This window comes from Microcaecilia unicolor, chromosome 5 (assembly GCF_901765095.1).
Source record: "Microcaecilia unicolor chromosome 5, aMicUni1.1, whole genome shotgun sequence".
Taxonomy (NCBI): Eukaryota; Metazoa; Chordata; class Amphibia; order Gymnophiona; family Siphonopidae; genus Microcaecilia; species Microcaecilia unicolor.
The window spans coordinates 23,640,174-23,657,509 of record NC_044035.1 but is presented as its reverse complement, the minus strand read 5'-3'; the positions used below and the strand labels follow the sequence as shown (position 1 = coordinate 23,657,509).

The 17,336-nt window shown below is 42.0% G+C and overlaps 1 protein-coding gene across 1 annotated transcript in view; it reads left to right on the top strand.

The window, feature by feature from the left end:
- Positions 1-17,336, top strand: part of LOC115471047 — a 248,630-nt gene that overhangs the window by 60,254 nt on the left and 171,040 nt on the right. The window contains exon 5 of the mRNA XM_030204716.1: positions 3,230-3,418. Coding sequence (XP_030060576.1) covers positions 3,230-3,418 — 189 coding nt within the window. The remainder of the gene's footprint in view (positions 1-3,229; positions 3,419-17,336) is intronic.

Sequence of the window (17,336 nt, the reverse complement as noted above, 5' to 3'; positions counted from 1 at the left end):
TGCTCCAGATATCTTCGGGGGGAAGAGCTCACTCTCCAATCCCCCAGTTGGTTTATTATCCGAGTCAATGCTGCGCCAGGACCTCCTCGGGCCACTTGAAAATCCTAACCCACTTTGGGCGTTTCCATTATTGACCTCCATAGCGAAGCATTACTATTTCCTGGTCTTGGAGGGATCATGCCAACAGGGGGACTCAAAGTCACTCCCTCCACTGAGATTCGGCAATAAAGCCTTGCTGTTCCCCGAAGCAAGAACCAATATCCCCAACGTTATGACCCCGAATCTCTCCAAAATAGACTGAGAAGTGGTGGGAACCTCAGCCGTGTTCGAGGAGGACAGCACCACGGCTTTGCCTTTTCTCTTCCCCATTCTCTGGGGAGCGTGCCCTCTTCTTCAGGCATTCTGGTGTAAAACGGGAACTCAACTAGCGTACATCCTCCCTCATCGCCATCTTGGATCCTCCAGGTTGGGACACTCTTTGTCTGGTTTCTCCTCAGAGGCCTGTCTGATATGGGTAACCCTACAGCATAGCCCTCTGAGTCATTGAAACACGGAAGCCCCTCCACCACTTACAAGGTGGTGTCCCTTCGGAGGGGACACCTAGTTATTTTCTGCTCGTGATTTCTTAATTAAAATGGTTGAAACAAGGGCTTCTGTTGATTCAGTGCCACTACAGAATTACATGCAGAAAGAAGGGTTCCAAACCCACTTTTTGGACTGAGACAGTAGCAACTCTCACAGTCTTCCCCCCCCCCCCCCCCCCCCCCCCCCCCCCCCCCCCCCCCCCCCCCCCCCCCGTTTGACAGAATATTACACTGGTGATATTTCCTAACTGGCTCCCTGGAGTGTGAGAACTTGCTGGGACTGGTGGTGGGGGTTATTTAATGTAGTAGTTTTTTGAGTCTGTCATTCGGCGAGTGAGATTTAGGATGAAATGGGAGAGAAATATCAGGTGATATGAATGGTGGTCCAGGGGTGTCCTCTTTCTCAGCCCACTCCTCTATATTAATGCCAAAATTCAGAGCTGAGACAGATAAAAACTGGGTCCGACAAATTAGAGCAGAGGATGGCCCTAGTAGAGCAAATGTAACTGTGCCCAATAATCCAAGAGGATTCAGCAGTGAACTTTAGAAACATAGAAACATGACGGCAGATAAAGGCCATATGACCCATCCAGTCTGCCCATCCTCTGTAACCCCTAACTCTTCCTTTTCCTAAGCGATCCCACATGCTTATCCCATGCCTTTTAAAATTCTGGAACAGTCCTTGAATCCACCACCTCCACCGGGAGGCCATTCCACGCCTCCACCACCCTTTCTGTGAAGTAGTACTTCCTTAGATTACTCCTTAGCTTATTCCCTCTTAATTTTGTCATATGCCCCCTCATTCCAGAGCTCTCCTTCATTTGAAAAAGGCTCTCTTTCTGTACATAAATGTCCTTGAGATATTTAAACGTTTCTATCATGTCTCCTCTCTCCCTCCTCTCTTCCAGCATATACATGCTGAGGTTCATAAGCCTGTCCCTATAATTTTTGCATTCAAGACCGCTTGCTAATTTCGTAGCCGCCCTCTGGACTGACTCCATCCTGTTTATATCTTTCCGTAGGTGCGGTCTCCAGAACTGCACGCAGTACTCCAAATGGGGCCTCACCAGAGACTTATACAACGGCACTATCACCTCCTTTTTCCTGCTGGTCATGCCTCTCTTTATATACCCAAGCATCCTTCTGGCTTTGACCGTCGCTTTTTCTACCTGTTTGGAAGCTTTAAGGTCGTCAGACACAATCACCCCCAAGTCTCGCTCTTCCTTCGTACACTGAAGCACTTCACCCCCTATACGGTACCGTTCCCTCGGATGCTTGCGACCCAAGTGCATGACCCTGCATTTCTTGGGATTAAACCTTAGTTGCCAAATATCGGTCCATTCCTCTAGCTTCGCTAGGTCCTTCCTCATGTCATTCACACCCTCCAGGGTGTCCACCCTGTTGCAGAGTTTAGTATCATTCACAAAGAGACAAACCTTACCAGACAGTCCTTCCGCAATATCGCTCACAAAGACTTTAAAAAGAGCCGGCCCTAGGACCGATCCCTGCGGTACTCCACTGACGACATCTTTTTCTTCAGAGCAAGCTCCATTTACCACTACCCTCTGTCTCCTACCATTCAACCAATTTTTAACCCAATCAGTTACTCTAGGTCCCATACCGAGGGCACTCAATTTATTTATCAGTTGCCTGTGCGAAACCGTGTCAAAGGCTTTACTGAAATCCAAGTATACCACATCAAGCCTCTAAGTTTGTCACAATTTTTCAGCTGATTTAGGAGCCTATTTCTGACTAAATATAAACACCTAATTTTATGTTTAGGGCATAAAAATGAGACATCTTATATTTAAGTTTAGTTTATGAATTCAGGCACCTCAATTTAGGAACTCAGCAGGGGAAGCCAGATGTTTTGAATGTTAGGATATCTGTGTGCAAATTTGTAGTATCTTTTGTAGATCTAAAAAGTGCTTATGCAGTGGCTCAAGGTGTCTCTGCCTGGAAATGGAATCATTTTCATGAAAGTGGACAGATCCAGTTCTAAATTTATGTGAAAGTCAACCTGGGATTAACTCTTGAAAGTCACCAGAACCTGAGCAGTGAAACATTGGAAAGCATTACTGATTCTATTCATTAGGTTTGACTGTCTTGTTTTATTAATGACAGCACCTAATTTGGTCATTAGGTTTCCCTTCTTCTTCTCCTCTTTGTCATTACCTTTGACCCTCAAGCACTTTTGAAATGGTTTAGGCAGGATGGGAAGAAGAGGGGGTCAGGATCATGGATTTGATATACTGCTTTTCTGTGGTACAACCAAAACAGTTATGTTATACGCAGGTACTTTCTGTGTCCCTGGTGGGCTTACAATCTTAGTTTTGTACCTGAGGCAATGGAGGGTTAAGTGACTTGTCCAAACTCACAAAGAACTGCAGTGGGAATCGAACCCAGTTCCCAAGCCACAGGGAGTCCAGGATTGTACCAGTCATTTTCTTGATGTTTAGGCTTGAATAAGAGCCATGCATTCTGGTGTGTATGCACTAATCTGTACCAATTGGCATGCAGTGCATACAGGTAAGTGATAGATGTGAGAGAAAATGAATCGTAATTGGATCAGACTGAAAAAGAGCGTTGATGTGTGTTACGCTTAGGGTTTTTTCTTCCCCCTAAAACACTTGTTATCTCTACAGGGATTGTTGTCCAGCCTTATGAACCTGACCAGCTTAACACTGGCAAGGAACTGCTTCCTGTCCTATCCTGTGGGCGGGCCATCACAGTTTTCCACCATCTACTCTCTCAACATGGAACACAACCGGATCAATAAAATCCCTTTCGGCATTTTCTCCAGAGCCAAGGCGTTAAGTAAGCTGAATATGAAGGTAAGAGAGAGATGCACTGGGCTTTTTGTTTTGTTAGCTTTAAACCTTTCATTCTAAATTGTTCTTTCTTGTGAGTAAAGAAATTTTTCTATGCTGTCGAGTGAACAGAGTGGGGATAAATCCTTTGGTGTGCATGAGTAAAAAAAAAAAAAAAAAAGAACACATGAGCGTCTGCCTTCATCAGACCTGGGCTGGAAAAGCCAAGTCGGGCCAAACAGAGAGAATGACTTCATTACTAAAATGAACTGTTTCCCTCTTTTTTTTATTCTGAATTCTTATTAATTTCTAATTAGATGATGATTTTCTTATGTCTTTTCCGGCATAGCTGTTTCCACTGTTATGAATCTAAGTAAAATGAGATGTTGCTGTGCTCACCAACATTAGAATCAAAGAAAGATATAATAGTAGCTGGGACTTGATTGATTGTACTTAGATTTTTATGGTTAATTTTCAACTTCTGCAGCTTCAAATCAACATCGTGCCTCCCCCCCAAAAAAGAAAGTACCTGGGTGATAGGTGAGCTTTTAATGTATGCTTGATGCTTGATATTTTAGCCAGTCTCCAAAGTGTGCACCAGGCAGGCATTATATTCGTGGACTAGCCCCCCTGCTTAGCCTCATACAAACACAACTCAAATGCTGGAGCTAGTGGTTGGGAGGCGGGGATAGTGCTGGGCAGACTTATATGGTCTGTGCCAGAGCCGGTGGTGGGAGGCGGGGCTGGTGGTTGGGAGGCGGAGATAGTGCTGGGCAGACTTATACGGTCTGTGCCAGAGCCGGTGGTGGGAGGCGGGGCTGGTGGTTGGGAGGTGGAGATAGTGCTGGGCAGACTTATACGGTCTGTGCCAGAGCCGGTGGTGGGAGGCGGGGCTGGTGGTTGGGAGGCGGGGATAGTGCTGGGCAGACTTATATGGTCTGTGCCAGAGCTGGTGGTGGGAGGCGGGGTTGGTGGTTGGGAGGCGGGGATAGTGCTGGCCAGACTTATACGGTTTGTGCCCTGAAGAGGACAGGTACAAATAAAAAGTAGCACATATGAATTTATCTTGTTGGGCAGACTGGATGGACCGTGCAGGTCTTTTTCTGCCGTCATCTACTATGTTACTATGCTATGAGAGAATGATCTGACCATCCAACTGAGTTAACCACTGGTCTATTAAGTAAACCACTCAACAATACATGTGACAAAACTGGATCCATTAGATAAAACAACAAATGTTCTATTTCAACAAAAAACCACAGACTCTAGGACAAAGGGAATATTCAAATCTCCTAACAAGCACAATTTTGAAAAATCTATTGAAAGACCCAATAAAAATCAGCAACAATCATTCCTGGTGGGAAATAAACCACACAAAACACAATATGTCGACTCTTAATCACCACACACTGCCCAAACTCATTCATTTCATCACAAACAAACTGAAACTGCAAACTTTCTTTTCAAAAAGTCACTACCCCCACCCCTCTTCCTGTACCGACACGCCCACTCCCACTTAATCCCATAGGACAACATTGCCTCACTACTACAATATCCATTTTCAAGAGCCAAGTCTCTGACACACACAAAACATCAGGGGCCGCCGTGTTTACTAAGCCGTAAGCCGTGCTAGAAGTGCGTTAGCATTTTTAGCTTGCGCTAAGCATTAGCGAGTGCTAACCGTGTAGACGCCTATAATATTCATATGGGCTTCTACAATATTAGCGCACACTAAAAACGCACACCTTAGTAAACAGGGCCCAAAATCTTTCAACACTTCAACAACTCATAAATTAAAATTCTTTTTTTGCCTAATAGATCTAGGAGTGGAGGAGTGATCTAGTGGTTAGGGTGGTGGACTTTGGTCCTGAGGAACTGAGTTCGATTCCCACTTAGGCACAGGCAGCTCCTTGTGACTCTGGGTAAGTCACTTAACCCTCCATTGCCCCATGTAAGCCGCATTGAGCCTGCCATGAGTGGGAAAGCGCGGGGTACAAACGTAACAAAAATAAAATAGATACTATTGGAGATTCTACATGGAATGTTGCTACTATTAGAGATTCTACATGGAATGTTGCCACTATTGGAGATTCTACAGGGAGATTCCATGTAGAAGGCTGCGCAGGCTTCTGTTTCTGCGAGTCTGACGTCCTGCACGTACGTACGTGCAGGACGTCAGACTCACAGAAGCAGAAGCCTGCACGGCCACATTGGTGATCTGCAAGGGCCGACTTCTACATGGAATGTTGCTAGTGGAATAGCAACATTCCATGTAGAATCTCAAATAGTAGCAACAGTGGAGGAGTGGCCTAGCGGTTAGGGTGGTGGACTTTGGTCCTGAGGAACTGAGTTCGATTCCCACTTCAGGCACAGGCAGCTCCTTGTGACTCTGGGCAAGTCACTTAACCCTCCATTGCCCCATGTAAGCCGCATTGAGCCTGCCATGAGTGGGAAAGCGCAGGGTACAAATGTAACAAAAATAAAATAGATACTATTGGAGATTCTACATGGAATGTTGCTACTATTGGAGATTCTACATGGAATGTTGCTATTCCACTAGCAACATTCCATGTAGAAGGCTGCGCAGGCTTCTGTTTCTGTGAGTCTGACGTCCTGCACGTACGTGCAGGACGTCAGACTCACAGAAGCAGAAGCCTGCGCGGCCACATTGGTGATCTGCAAGGGCCGACTTCTACATGGAATGTTGCTAGTGGAATAGCAACATTTCATGTAGAATCTCAAATAGTAGCAACAGTGGAGGAGTGGCCTAGTGGTTAGGGTGGTGGACTTTGGTCCTGGGGAACTGAGTTCAATTCCCATTTCATGCACAGGCAGCTCCTTGTGACTCTGGGCAAGTCACTTAACCCTCCATTGCCCCTCCCCCCCCATGTAAGCCGCATTGAGCCTGCCCTGAGTGGGAAAGCGTGGGGTACAAATGTAACAAAAAAAAAAAAAAGCAATTTTTAACAGTGACACAGATATATTTCTCATATTTACAATAGGCACATTACACAAATAATTAGTCACGCCTGGATATTCCCATTGACAACTTCTAGAACCACATAAACTGCCATATCTTCCCCTTCCCATCAAAACCTTAATCACTGTCAAAACCGCCCAAGTCACAACAAAGTAATCCCACAAAAGTACTCACTACTAAGGGCTCTCTCAAAGGAGAAATCTAAGGTGCAGGACCTGCGTGTTACATATGATAATTTTTTATTTAAAAGTAGCTTTGCAAAAAAAAAAAAAAGATTAAAATGTGAGTGCCTTGGTACTACTACTTAACATTTCTAGAGCGCTACAAGGGTTACGCAGCGCTGTACAGATTAAGAAAAGGACAGTCCCTTGGTATAGCAATGAGAATCAGGATAGAGTTTGCTGTTCACTTGATGACTGTGCTGCAGTTAGGAAGCTTGAATATGGCCATGGCATCAGGCTAGGATTATAGAGATTGAATTTAAACTCACTTCAGCAAGGGATTAATGAAAACTATGTGAGCTTTGAAAGCATTTTCATCTGCACAAAACGTCTTAATGTACCCTTCAGGATACTCTACGTCATTGGAAAGCGATGCACTTTAATTGCGTTACCTTCATTTGTCATCAGACCTGAACTCGGAAAGACGTTTATACCATTGCAAACAATTCAGCAACAGTGCACCAACATGAAAACAATTTGAAACTTTACATGACAGAGTTTAAGAAAAAAAAAAAAGGGAGAAAGACTACAGTAATAGTTCGGTGTTTGTTGTGGAAAATATAATTGATTTCAGTGGAAACCATGTCGTGGAACAGGTTTATCAGCCTCATCAAATCTTTGTGTGCTAGCTGAACTTGAAATTTTTTTTTTCTTGAATTTAGTTTCTGTTGTGCCTCACTTAATAGCTTTGGACCTAGCTTGCGCTTGTTAAAATGTCACATTTTCTCTCAGCTTTTTTGGTAAAAAAAAATGTTCACATACTCCTCATAATACAAACTAATAATGTTGAAATATAAGCTATAAAATGTAGACAAATCTTCTGATGCAATGGCAAGTATTTTAGAGTATATAATTAATTTGCACAGTTGGTCATATATCCCCTAATTCTATAAACTTGTGTGCTCAATTTTATGCTTAACGCCAAAGTTGTGTGTGCAAATTATAGTGTCAGTTGCATGTGTAACGTAATGTTAATTAGCTAATTAGCATTGACTACCAATTATTGGTGCTAATAGGCCCTAATTAGCATTTGCATGCTTTTATTACTCATTATTCTGTAACTTGTGTGTGAAAAATCTATGACGTGGAACTGCAAAGGGGGCATGAGTGGGTCAGGGGAGTGACTAGCACTTAGATGCACATCTTATAGAATACTTGCATTTATGTGTCTAACACACCATTGAGCTAGTGCAAATGCTTGTGCCTGAAGTTAGATTTAGACTATTAATCTATAAAGGCAATTGTGCGCGTACATCATCCTGCCATGTAACTGTAGGTGACGTATAGAGAATTACCGCTATAGAGGGCAGTGCTGTGAGAGGGTACTTGAGAGGAGCCTGTTCTATAGAGGAATGTAGGTGCCCTGAACTACACATTTATCTGGATAGGCGCAATCACGTACGCCAGCTGTAGAGCTGGAATAAATACTCATGCCTAAATGCCAGAGAGATGCACCTAACTTGCAGTATATATTCTGTAGATTACATGAGTCCTGCTCATGCTTTGCCCGAACTCTGCATATGTGTATGCCCACCTGTCAAACATATGCTATGCATGATATGTTCATGTTTGCAGAATAGCACTTAGGGTGATTTTTGGCATTTATATGTGTACATGCACACATTTGTGTGTCTGTGCCAATATTGTCAACACTGGCACGTGTAATTGATGCCTAAATGTGCCTAAATGTTAATGCCTTCTTTATAAATGACCCCTGCAGTGTTTAACTTAGTAAATGATGGCAGATAAATACCAGCATGTCCCATCCAGTATGGTTGTTAGGGTGGTATCTGCTTCTCTAAGCAGGTTACACCCCCCTTTTTATTCTCTTGCCTTTTTTGAAGTGGGGGTAGTGGGTTTTGGGGGGCTCAGCACACAATGTAAGGGAGCAGTGGTCAGATGTGTACCTGGGAGCATTTTATGAAGTCCACTGCAGTGCCCCCTTGGGAGCCCTATTGCTGTCCTGGGATGTCAGGGGGACCAGTCTACTAAAAATGCTGGCTCCTCCTACGTCCCAGTGGCTTGATTTTGGACGTTTTATACTTTGGACGTTTTTTTCCGAAAATGGCCAAAAACCAAAGACGTCCAAATCACAGGACGTCCATAGTATTTTCGAACACAAAAGATAGATGTCCATCTTTTTCGAAAATGCCCTTCTTTCCTCTTCAGAATTTAGATGTCTTTGTAAAACGTCCAAATTCTGATTTAGACGTTTCTTTTGAAAATGCCCCTCCACGCCTTTTTAAATTCCATCACTGTTTTTGTATCTACTACCTCCATCAGGAAGATATTCTAGGCATTTTGTATCCTGTAGGCTACTGGGGAATTGGGGTTGGCCACACCAACTTAACCAACTGATTCACCTGTATTAAATGTTTGCTTTGACCAAGTTAATATCAGACTATTTTTATTATGTAAGCACAGTTGGTAGGTGCCTTTCTGTCATTAAGGTTGATGTGCTAACTCACAGGATTTCCTGGAAATTAGTGGCCTGTGTGTTTTGTTTTGTTTTTTTTGTAAAAGTTTGCTAAGGATGCATTAGGTCTCGGTACCAAACCTTTGCACAAAATTGTGCTGTGGGGAAGCCAGCAAAGTCTCATGAGGTTTAGCTTTTTGTTTTTCTTTTGTTTGTTTTCAAAGTAAAACTGGCCTCCAGAGACATTTTTGCATGCCAGTTTTCATGTAATTCTTGCTTAATGAGCCACTTTTCGATTTGGAGCTTGAATAAAAGTTCACATGTAAGAAACTACTTATAAAATTTTACCCTTTGCGACAGAGATAACTGGTGAAAGATTTTGCACAATGAACTTGGAACACAACTAGGAACCAAACCCAGAAATTTTGGGTGGTTTGCATGCAGAACAACATTTGCAAACGTTTTGGCTCAATTGTACATCAGTCTCTCTTATTTCCATCCCTTAAGCAATAGGATATTCAAAAAGAGGAATCTTAGCAGAGATTAAGTGGCGACGCCGGTAATTGGGAAGCATAACCGGTGCTGGGCGGACTTCTACGGTCTTCGCCCTAATCTTGACTGAATAGATATGGATGGGCTGGAGTGTAAATTTTAAGGGGTTTCGACAATAGCTTCAGAACTTAGTACAAGAACAGTGCTGGGCAGACTTCTACAGTCTGTGCCCTGAGAATGGCAAGGACAAATCAAACTCGGGTATAAAGTATCACATACCATGTAAATGAGTTTATCTTGTTGGACAGACCGTTCAGGTCTTTATCTGCCGTCATTTACTATGTTACTATATGTTACTATGTTACTCTTTGGGGTTCTACATGGAATGTTGCTACTAATTGGGATTCTGGAATCTTGTAACTCTTTAGGATTCCAGAATCTTCAGAACTTTTAGTACCAGAATAGTGCTGGGCAGACTTCTACGGTCTGTGCCCTGAGAATGGCAAGGACAAATCAAACTCTGGTATAAAGTATCACATACCATGTAAAATGAGTTTATCTTGTTGGGCAGACTGCATGGACCGTACAGGTCTTTATCTGCTATCATTTACTCTGTTACTATATATTACTTTGTTACTCTTTGGGGTTCTACATGGAATGTTGCTACTAATTGGGATTCCAGAATCTTGTTATTCTTTAGAATTCCAGAATCTTCACAACTTTTAGTACAGGAACAGTGCTGGGCAGACTTCTACGGTCTGTGCCCTGCGAATGGCAAGGACAAATCAAACTCGGGTATAAAGTATCACATACCATGTAAAATGAGTTTATCTTGTTGGGCAGACTGGATGGACCGTACAGGTCTTTATCTGCCGTCATTTACTATGTTACTATGTTGATGTCTGTTTTTCTATTATATACGCACTGTGTAAGTCTTGAAGGCAGTGTATACACCACTTTCAAAGACTCAGTAGGTACTACTCAGCTGAAGATGCTTAACCATAGATACATAGCAGACATAGGGGTCCTTTGCTAAGGTGCACTGAAAAATGGGCCGCACTAGTGTAGGTGCGTGTTTTAGGCGCGCACAGATTCATTTTTCAGTGCGCCTGCAAAAAAATGCCTTTTTAAAAAATTTTGCCGAAAACGGACATACAGCAAAATAAAAATTGACTTGCGGCCATTTTGGGCCAGAGACCTTACCTCCACCCATTGACTTAGCGGTAAGGTCTCGCGCGGTAACCGTGCGGTAATTGTCTACTCGTAGAATGACGATTACTGCTGGCGTGCGTAGCAGACATGTATAAAAAACAAAATTACCGCCCGTGCCGCGCAGTAACTCCAAATTGAAGCGCATAGGACGCGCGTATGTGGCTTAGTAAAAGGGCCCCATAATACCTTAAGAACACTTTAAAGAAAACATTTTCGTCATGTTTCTGCATAACTCTGGACTCCTGTGAGGTCCTTTTCAAGACTGAACCCAGCACATGCTGTGCTAAACATCTAGTAAGCATGTTATTGAAAATTTTCACTTGCAAAGGCTATGCAGTACTGTATAAATGGCTGAACACTTAAGTTTGGTTATTTTGATTGGCTTTGTTGAAATGGATGCTGATTATCTGAACTCTGATTATCCGGATCCTGTTCTTTATCTTTTCCATTTTTTAAAATTATAATCTCTGTATCATAGTTATCACATTATGCCTAATATACAGTAAAAAAAAAAGTTATAAAATCACAAATAGCTTGATATTTTTCCCATTTATAATTGAAAACAAAAAATAATGCTCAACACGTAACTCTCAAAGTATATTCTCTTTTCAAAAAGGAATGGCCAGTTATCTGGACCACACCCTGCAGAGGATAGTCCGGATAATCAGAGTCGTACTATAATTTGAAAGGTAATTCTATAACTGGGTGTGTGCAGTTTCGCATGCCTTGCGCTCATAAGTGCACAGAAGAGCGGCGCTTACAGACATAAGTGCAGTATGTGGTATTCTCTAAATGTGTAACTGCAAGGGTGCGTACAAGTGGGCAGAGCATGGGGGCATGGGCATGTCTCCAGCTTGTGCATATAACTTTCAGAAAATACTATAAGTTACGCCATAGATGTGGAGGGGCATTTTCGAAAGGGACGTCTAAGTTGTGATTTGGACGTCCTTGCAAAATGGCGAAATCCAGGGGCGGGGAAATCCTGTATTTTCAAAACAAGATGGACGTCCATCTTTTGTTTCGAAAATACCATCAGAGACATCCTACATACAGGCAGTTGTATTTGATGCAATCTCGGAAGAGTGGTTTTACAGTTTTGGCTGCAGTCGCATTCATCGTCAATACTTGATTAAACCAACAATCCACCAACCACTGGCATGTCTAGACAGAAATATTTGGGATGGCAAATGGGGGGAGGGGCAGTTGGTGACATTAATCTCCTTATGCTCATTCCTCAATCTCTTCCTCTCCATCCTTCCTACTCCTTACCCCTCCCAATCTCTTCTCACAATCTCCTTATGCTCATTCCTCAACCTCTTCCTCTCCATCCTTCCTACTCCTTACCCCTCCCAATCTTTTCTCCTTTTGCTCATCCTATCTTTGTTTACCTCTCCATGCTCAATTTACATATCCTCAAAACCCCACTACTACTATGTTTACTACAACTTGTAACATTCTCTTTCAAGACTTTGTAATTCTATTTACTATGTAAGCCGTATTGAACTTGCAATGTGTGGGAAATCGCGGGGTACAAATGTAATAAATAATAATAATAATAATAATTTCTGCATATCATAACCACCTTTCCCCCAACTTTTAAATTAAGAATAAAACACCACAGACTTCTGTGCATAAAAGAAACCCTCCTCCCTCCAGCCGGTTTCAACTATTCAGTAAAACCGTCATTATAATTGTCAGTGTCATTCAAGAAATTCTTCTGTGTGGGCATGGAGTTTAGGTTCTCTACAGAATTGGTCAGAATCTCAATATAAACCCCAAAGCTCCAGTTCTGTATTTCAAACTCTATATTCCCCGACAGTGAAGCTTTCCTCCTTAGAACTCGCCGCACAAAAAAAAAAATATTCAAATTATGATTATCCCCTCAAGAACAGGACATGCTCCTTCCACTTCTAGTCACTTTGTTTAAAGCAGATGGGGTTTTGTTTGTGTGGTGACTATAATGGATGTGGTGACTACTAGGTTTGAGCATTTTTAATTTTCCAACAGGCCAGGCACTTTGCAAAATAAAACAAAATCCTGCAAAAAAACACTCAAAACCTATATAGGAAACTTACCAAACCGCAATAACCCTAAGCCAGGTGAGGAGTGACATGATTGTATTTCTGAATATTGGAAATAAGCCGGATTGCAGTGTTCTGAATAGTCTGTAAACGGTAAAGTTCTTTAACCCTGAGTTTCTTATAAAGAGAATTACAGTAGTCTAATTGAGAGATAACTAGGGAGTGAACCAATATATTTAACTCTGAATGAAAAAGTAGAGAAAGAATTGAATGGATCAGCTGGTTTGTAGAAAGAGCGCAGGACCACCTGCGAAATTTGGGGCTTAAGAGAAAGTGCAGGATCTAGAAGGACACCCAGAATATGAATGGTGTTAACTTGGGGTACTGGGATGTTGGAGAGAAGAACAGGCATTGGTAGAACTTTATTCTGTTCTCTGATAGTGAAAATAGACTTGGATTTTTTGAGATTAAGAATGAGGCGGTGTTCATAGAGACAGTTGGTAATTTGAAATAATTTGTGATTTAATATATGAGCAGTACAAGTATGTAAAGTACAGAGGACCTGGATATCATCTGCTTTAAACGTATATTGTGAGTTCAAGAGTCTGGGCCAGAGTCAGCAGAGGGTCAAGGAAAATATTGAACAGTGTGAGCGTTAAGATTGAGCCTTGTGGTACTCCTGAACTAAATGGACCAGAGCATGAATTATGGGAATTTCACTGTATAAACCCAATCAGCAAGGTAGGAAGAGAACCAGTCCAGCATAGTACCAGAAAGACTAATAGTGTATAGACAGTGAAGGAGAATGGAATGATCTACTAAATCAAAAGCACAGAAGCAGGGCAGACTTAGCCTGGTCAAGCCAACAATAGATGAAAGTTGAAATACGTAGTAGAGTGGTTTCTGTACTACGATACCGTCCAAAATCTGTCTGATTTGGGTGAAGTAAATGGGTCTTGGAGATGAAGTCTGCTAGCTGAGAGTGGACCATGGTTTCAATGATCTTAGCAGTAGTTAGCAGTAAAAGGGAGGTTGGCAGTAGGGCGATAATTGTTAGGATCAGTAATTGAAAAAGAAGCATCCTTAACATAAGGATGCTTATGTTTAACCTTGTAAACTGAGGTTGCAGGTTCACTTTTGTCCTCAGCAGGACAGTGATCTGGATCAGAGGGACCCCTGCTTGGGTTCCACCTGGACCAATTGATTCTGTTATTGATACTTTTCAGTGCCTGGTTATCAGGGATATTCCAAAGGTGCAAACTCAGTTTGATATGAAGTATTACAGTTTTCTGCAACAGCCTAATATTTTCCCAGTATTAGAATTAATTACTGTATCGGTAACAATCACAAATCTGCAATATATATAATTCCGACAGCTGGTGTGTCCCTGAGGTGCAGTTAAATTCTGAGGTTTCCTGCTCCCTTTTTCTGCATATATTTTTCAGTATTATTTATTTATTTATTGCATTTGTATCCCACATTTTCCCACCTTTTTGCGGGCTCAGTGTGGCTTACAATACATTATGAATAGTGGAAATACAATTTGTTACAATTCAGGTTATGGATTACATTGTGAAGAGTTGACGAGATGAAATCAAAATCATTAAGGAATCAATCAATGAGAAGAACAATGAGACAGTGGAAGGAGTGAACAGGAAATTAGAGGCGCTATATGAAGTATGTGGTATTATGATACGACATTAACCCTGTAGATTATTGCTAAATAGTTTGCTCTGTTTTGTTGGCTGCAATGGATTTTTCCCCCGAGTAGGAGTTGTTTTTCACTGCAGTTTGTTTCACAGGACAATTGAAACCTGTGATGGGGGCATTTTAAAGAGGAAGACCATCTCTGTAGGCACCCCTGGCTGTTGAGGTTTCCTTTAATATATAGATTATAGATAATCTCTTGGGTTAAAGTCACGGTTTAGGGCAGACGTTTTTAGTCATGCTAGTTTAACACAAGCTGTCTTCGCATAAAATGGGGCCCTGTGCTAAAATAGCACAACTTGCGGTAAAATAGTTTGTCTTAATGGTAGCCCATGTTGAAAACTACTCCTCTAAGAGGGTGATTAAGTCACATTTATTAGCTACTATTCAGTACAATAATGCTTGCCTTTCATTCTATTCCTTATTCAAGTGTGTTTGTGTTACTGTTTTCCAGTAATAAATCCAAGGTTGTTTCTTATGCCATAACTGTTGAAAAATTTTGCCGCCTCAGTATTTGTTGAGCCTTTTATAAACTATTCTGTACTACTTTTCTGCTACTTTTATTTATTTATTTTATTTGTTACATTTGTATCCCACATTTTCCCACCTATTTGGAGGCTCAGTGTGGCTTATGTAGTACCGGAGATGCGTTTGCAGACTCCAGTGTAAACAAATACAAAGTGATATTGTGGTAAGATAAAGTTAATGTGGCACAGCCTCACTAGGGAATCGTACAATGGAAGAATTGTTTTATTTATTTATTTATTTATTTTGTTACATTTGTACCCCGCGCTTTCCCACTCATGGCAGGCTCAATGCGGCTTACATGGGGCAATGGAGGGTTAAGTGACTTGTCCAGAGTCACAAGGAGCTGCCTGTGCCTAGCTATTACTGCAATTGTGAGTAGTAATCCAACTCAGTTCCCCAAAGTCCACCACCCTAACCACTAGGCCACTCCTCCACTGTTGCTACAATTGGAGATTCTACATGGAATGTTGCTATTCCACTAGCAACATTCCATGTAGAAGTCGGCCCTTGCAGATCACCAATGTGGCCGCGCAGGCTTCTGCTTCTGTGAGTCTGACGTCCTGCACGTATGTGCAGGACGTCAGACTCACAGAAACAGAAGCCTGCAGAATGTTGCTAGTGGAATAGCAACATTCCATGTAGAATCTCCAATAGTATCTATTTTATTTTTGTTACATTTGTACCCTGCGCTTTGCCACTCATGATAGGCTCAATGCAGCTTACATGGGGCAATGAAGGGTTAAGTGACTTGCCCAGAGTCACAAGGAGCTGCCTGTGCCTGAAGTGGGAATCGAACTCGGTTCCTCAGTTCCCCAGGACCAAAGTCCACCACCCTAACCACTAGGCCACTCCTCCACTCCTGTTATGTCCATTACATTCTTTAGTTTGTTGTGTTGCAGAGATCAGGCATTTATGTTGGATCGGTAGGGTATGCCTTTTTAAACAGGTTAGTTTTTAGTTGTTTCCGGAAGTTCAGGTGGTCGTACGTAGTTTTCAAGTCTTTTGGTAATGCGTTCCACAATTGTGTGCTTATGTAGGAAAAACTGGACGCGTAAGTTGATTTGTATTTGAGTCCTTTGCAGCTTGGATAGTGCAGGTTTAGGTACTTGAATAAACTATCATTTTTGTCACTTAGCCTAGTTTATAAATGTACCCCCATTGTGTCCCTTATTTTAAGACTCCTTATAGAAGTCTTGGTATCAGGATTATTACTAACTTGTTCCTTATGCTTTCCTTAAACAGTAGTGGGCAATTCTCTAACTGGGTGCCCCAGTGCCGCACAGGGAGCATCTATTCTTTAGCGGCATCTGGACGCACAGATCCAATTGTAGATACTAGTAGAGACCCGCATTGGCGTGCCTAAATGTAGGCGCACCCACTTACGTCAGGTGTATGGCAGGTGCAAATGGATGCGCCTAAGTGCAGCAAGCAATGCGCACAACTTATAGTATTGTGTAAGTTGTCCGCATAAGTGGGAGAGATGCCCACATGTACTCCCTTACCATGATCTGCTCAGCCAGTTATGGGCACCATTATAAAATAGTGCTTAGGGCTTGGATGTGTGTAAGTGGCACTTTTCCCCACATGTAATTGCAGGTACGCAGTTATAGAATTGCTTTTAAAATGTTGCAAAGTGTTTTATTTTTTTGCATGCGAAAGTTCTTCAGGATTCCAGTATGTCTATCTGGGGAAAACGCAGCTTTCATGGATTATGGGAATGTCATCTGCGCTGGAATGTCAAGTAGTAATCTTAAGCATCTACAAACGCTGCAGGACTTGGCTATTATAGTTCTGGGAAATGCTATTAGATTGTAAGCTCTTTGAGCAGGGACTGTCTTTCTTCTATGTTTGTGCAGCGCTGCGTACGCCTTGTAGTGCTATAGAAGTGATAAATAGTAGTAGAAGTAGTAGTAATCGTAAATTTGACCATATAATTCCCATCTTTAAAGATTTTCATTGCCTGCCAATTTTATTGAAGATGAATCTCAAGATTATTACTGCACACAAAGCATACTATGAATAACAGCTTCTGATTTGCGTTCATTGGCTATCCCATATGTGCCTATTAGGACTCATACCGGTAGATGTTTGCAAGACCATAGAATGGTTGTGCCCCATCATTATAGAGCCCACTGGGGAAACAACCTGGGAGAAAGATTTTTTTTTTTTTGTTAGCTCCAAAGCTATGGAATCATCTTCTGAAAATGACCATGCTGAACCAAACTTTAAAAAGTTTAGGGTTCTATTACAAACCTATTTTTTCAGGCAAGTCTTCAGTATCCAGGGGGAAGGGAGAGTGTATTAACACTACTGAAAGACACATGTTGTAGATATGCATGGTTAGGTTTTATGGTTGTGTGTGATA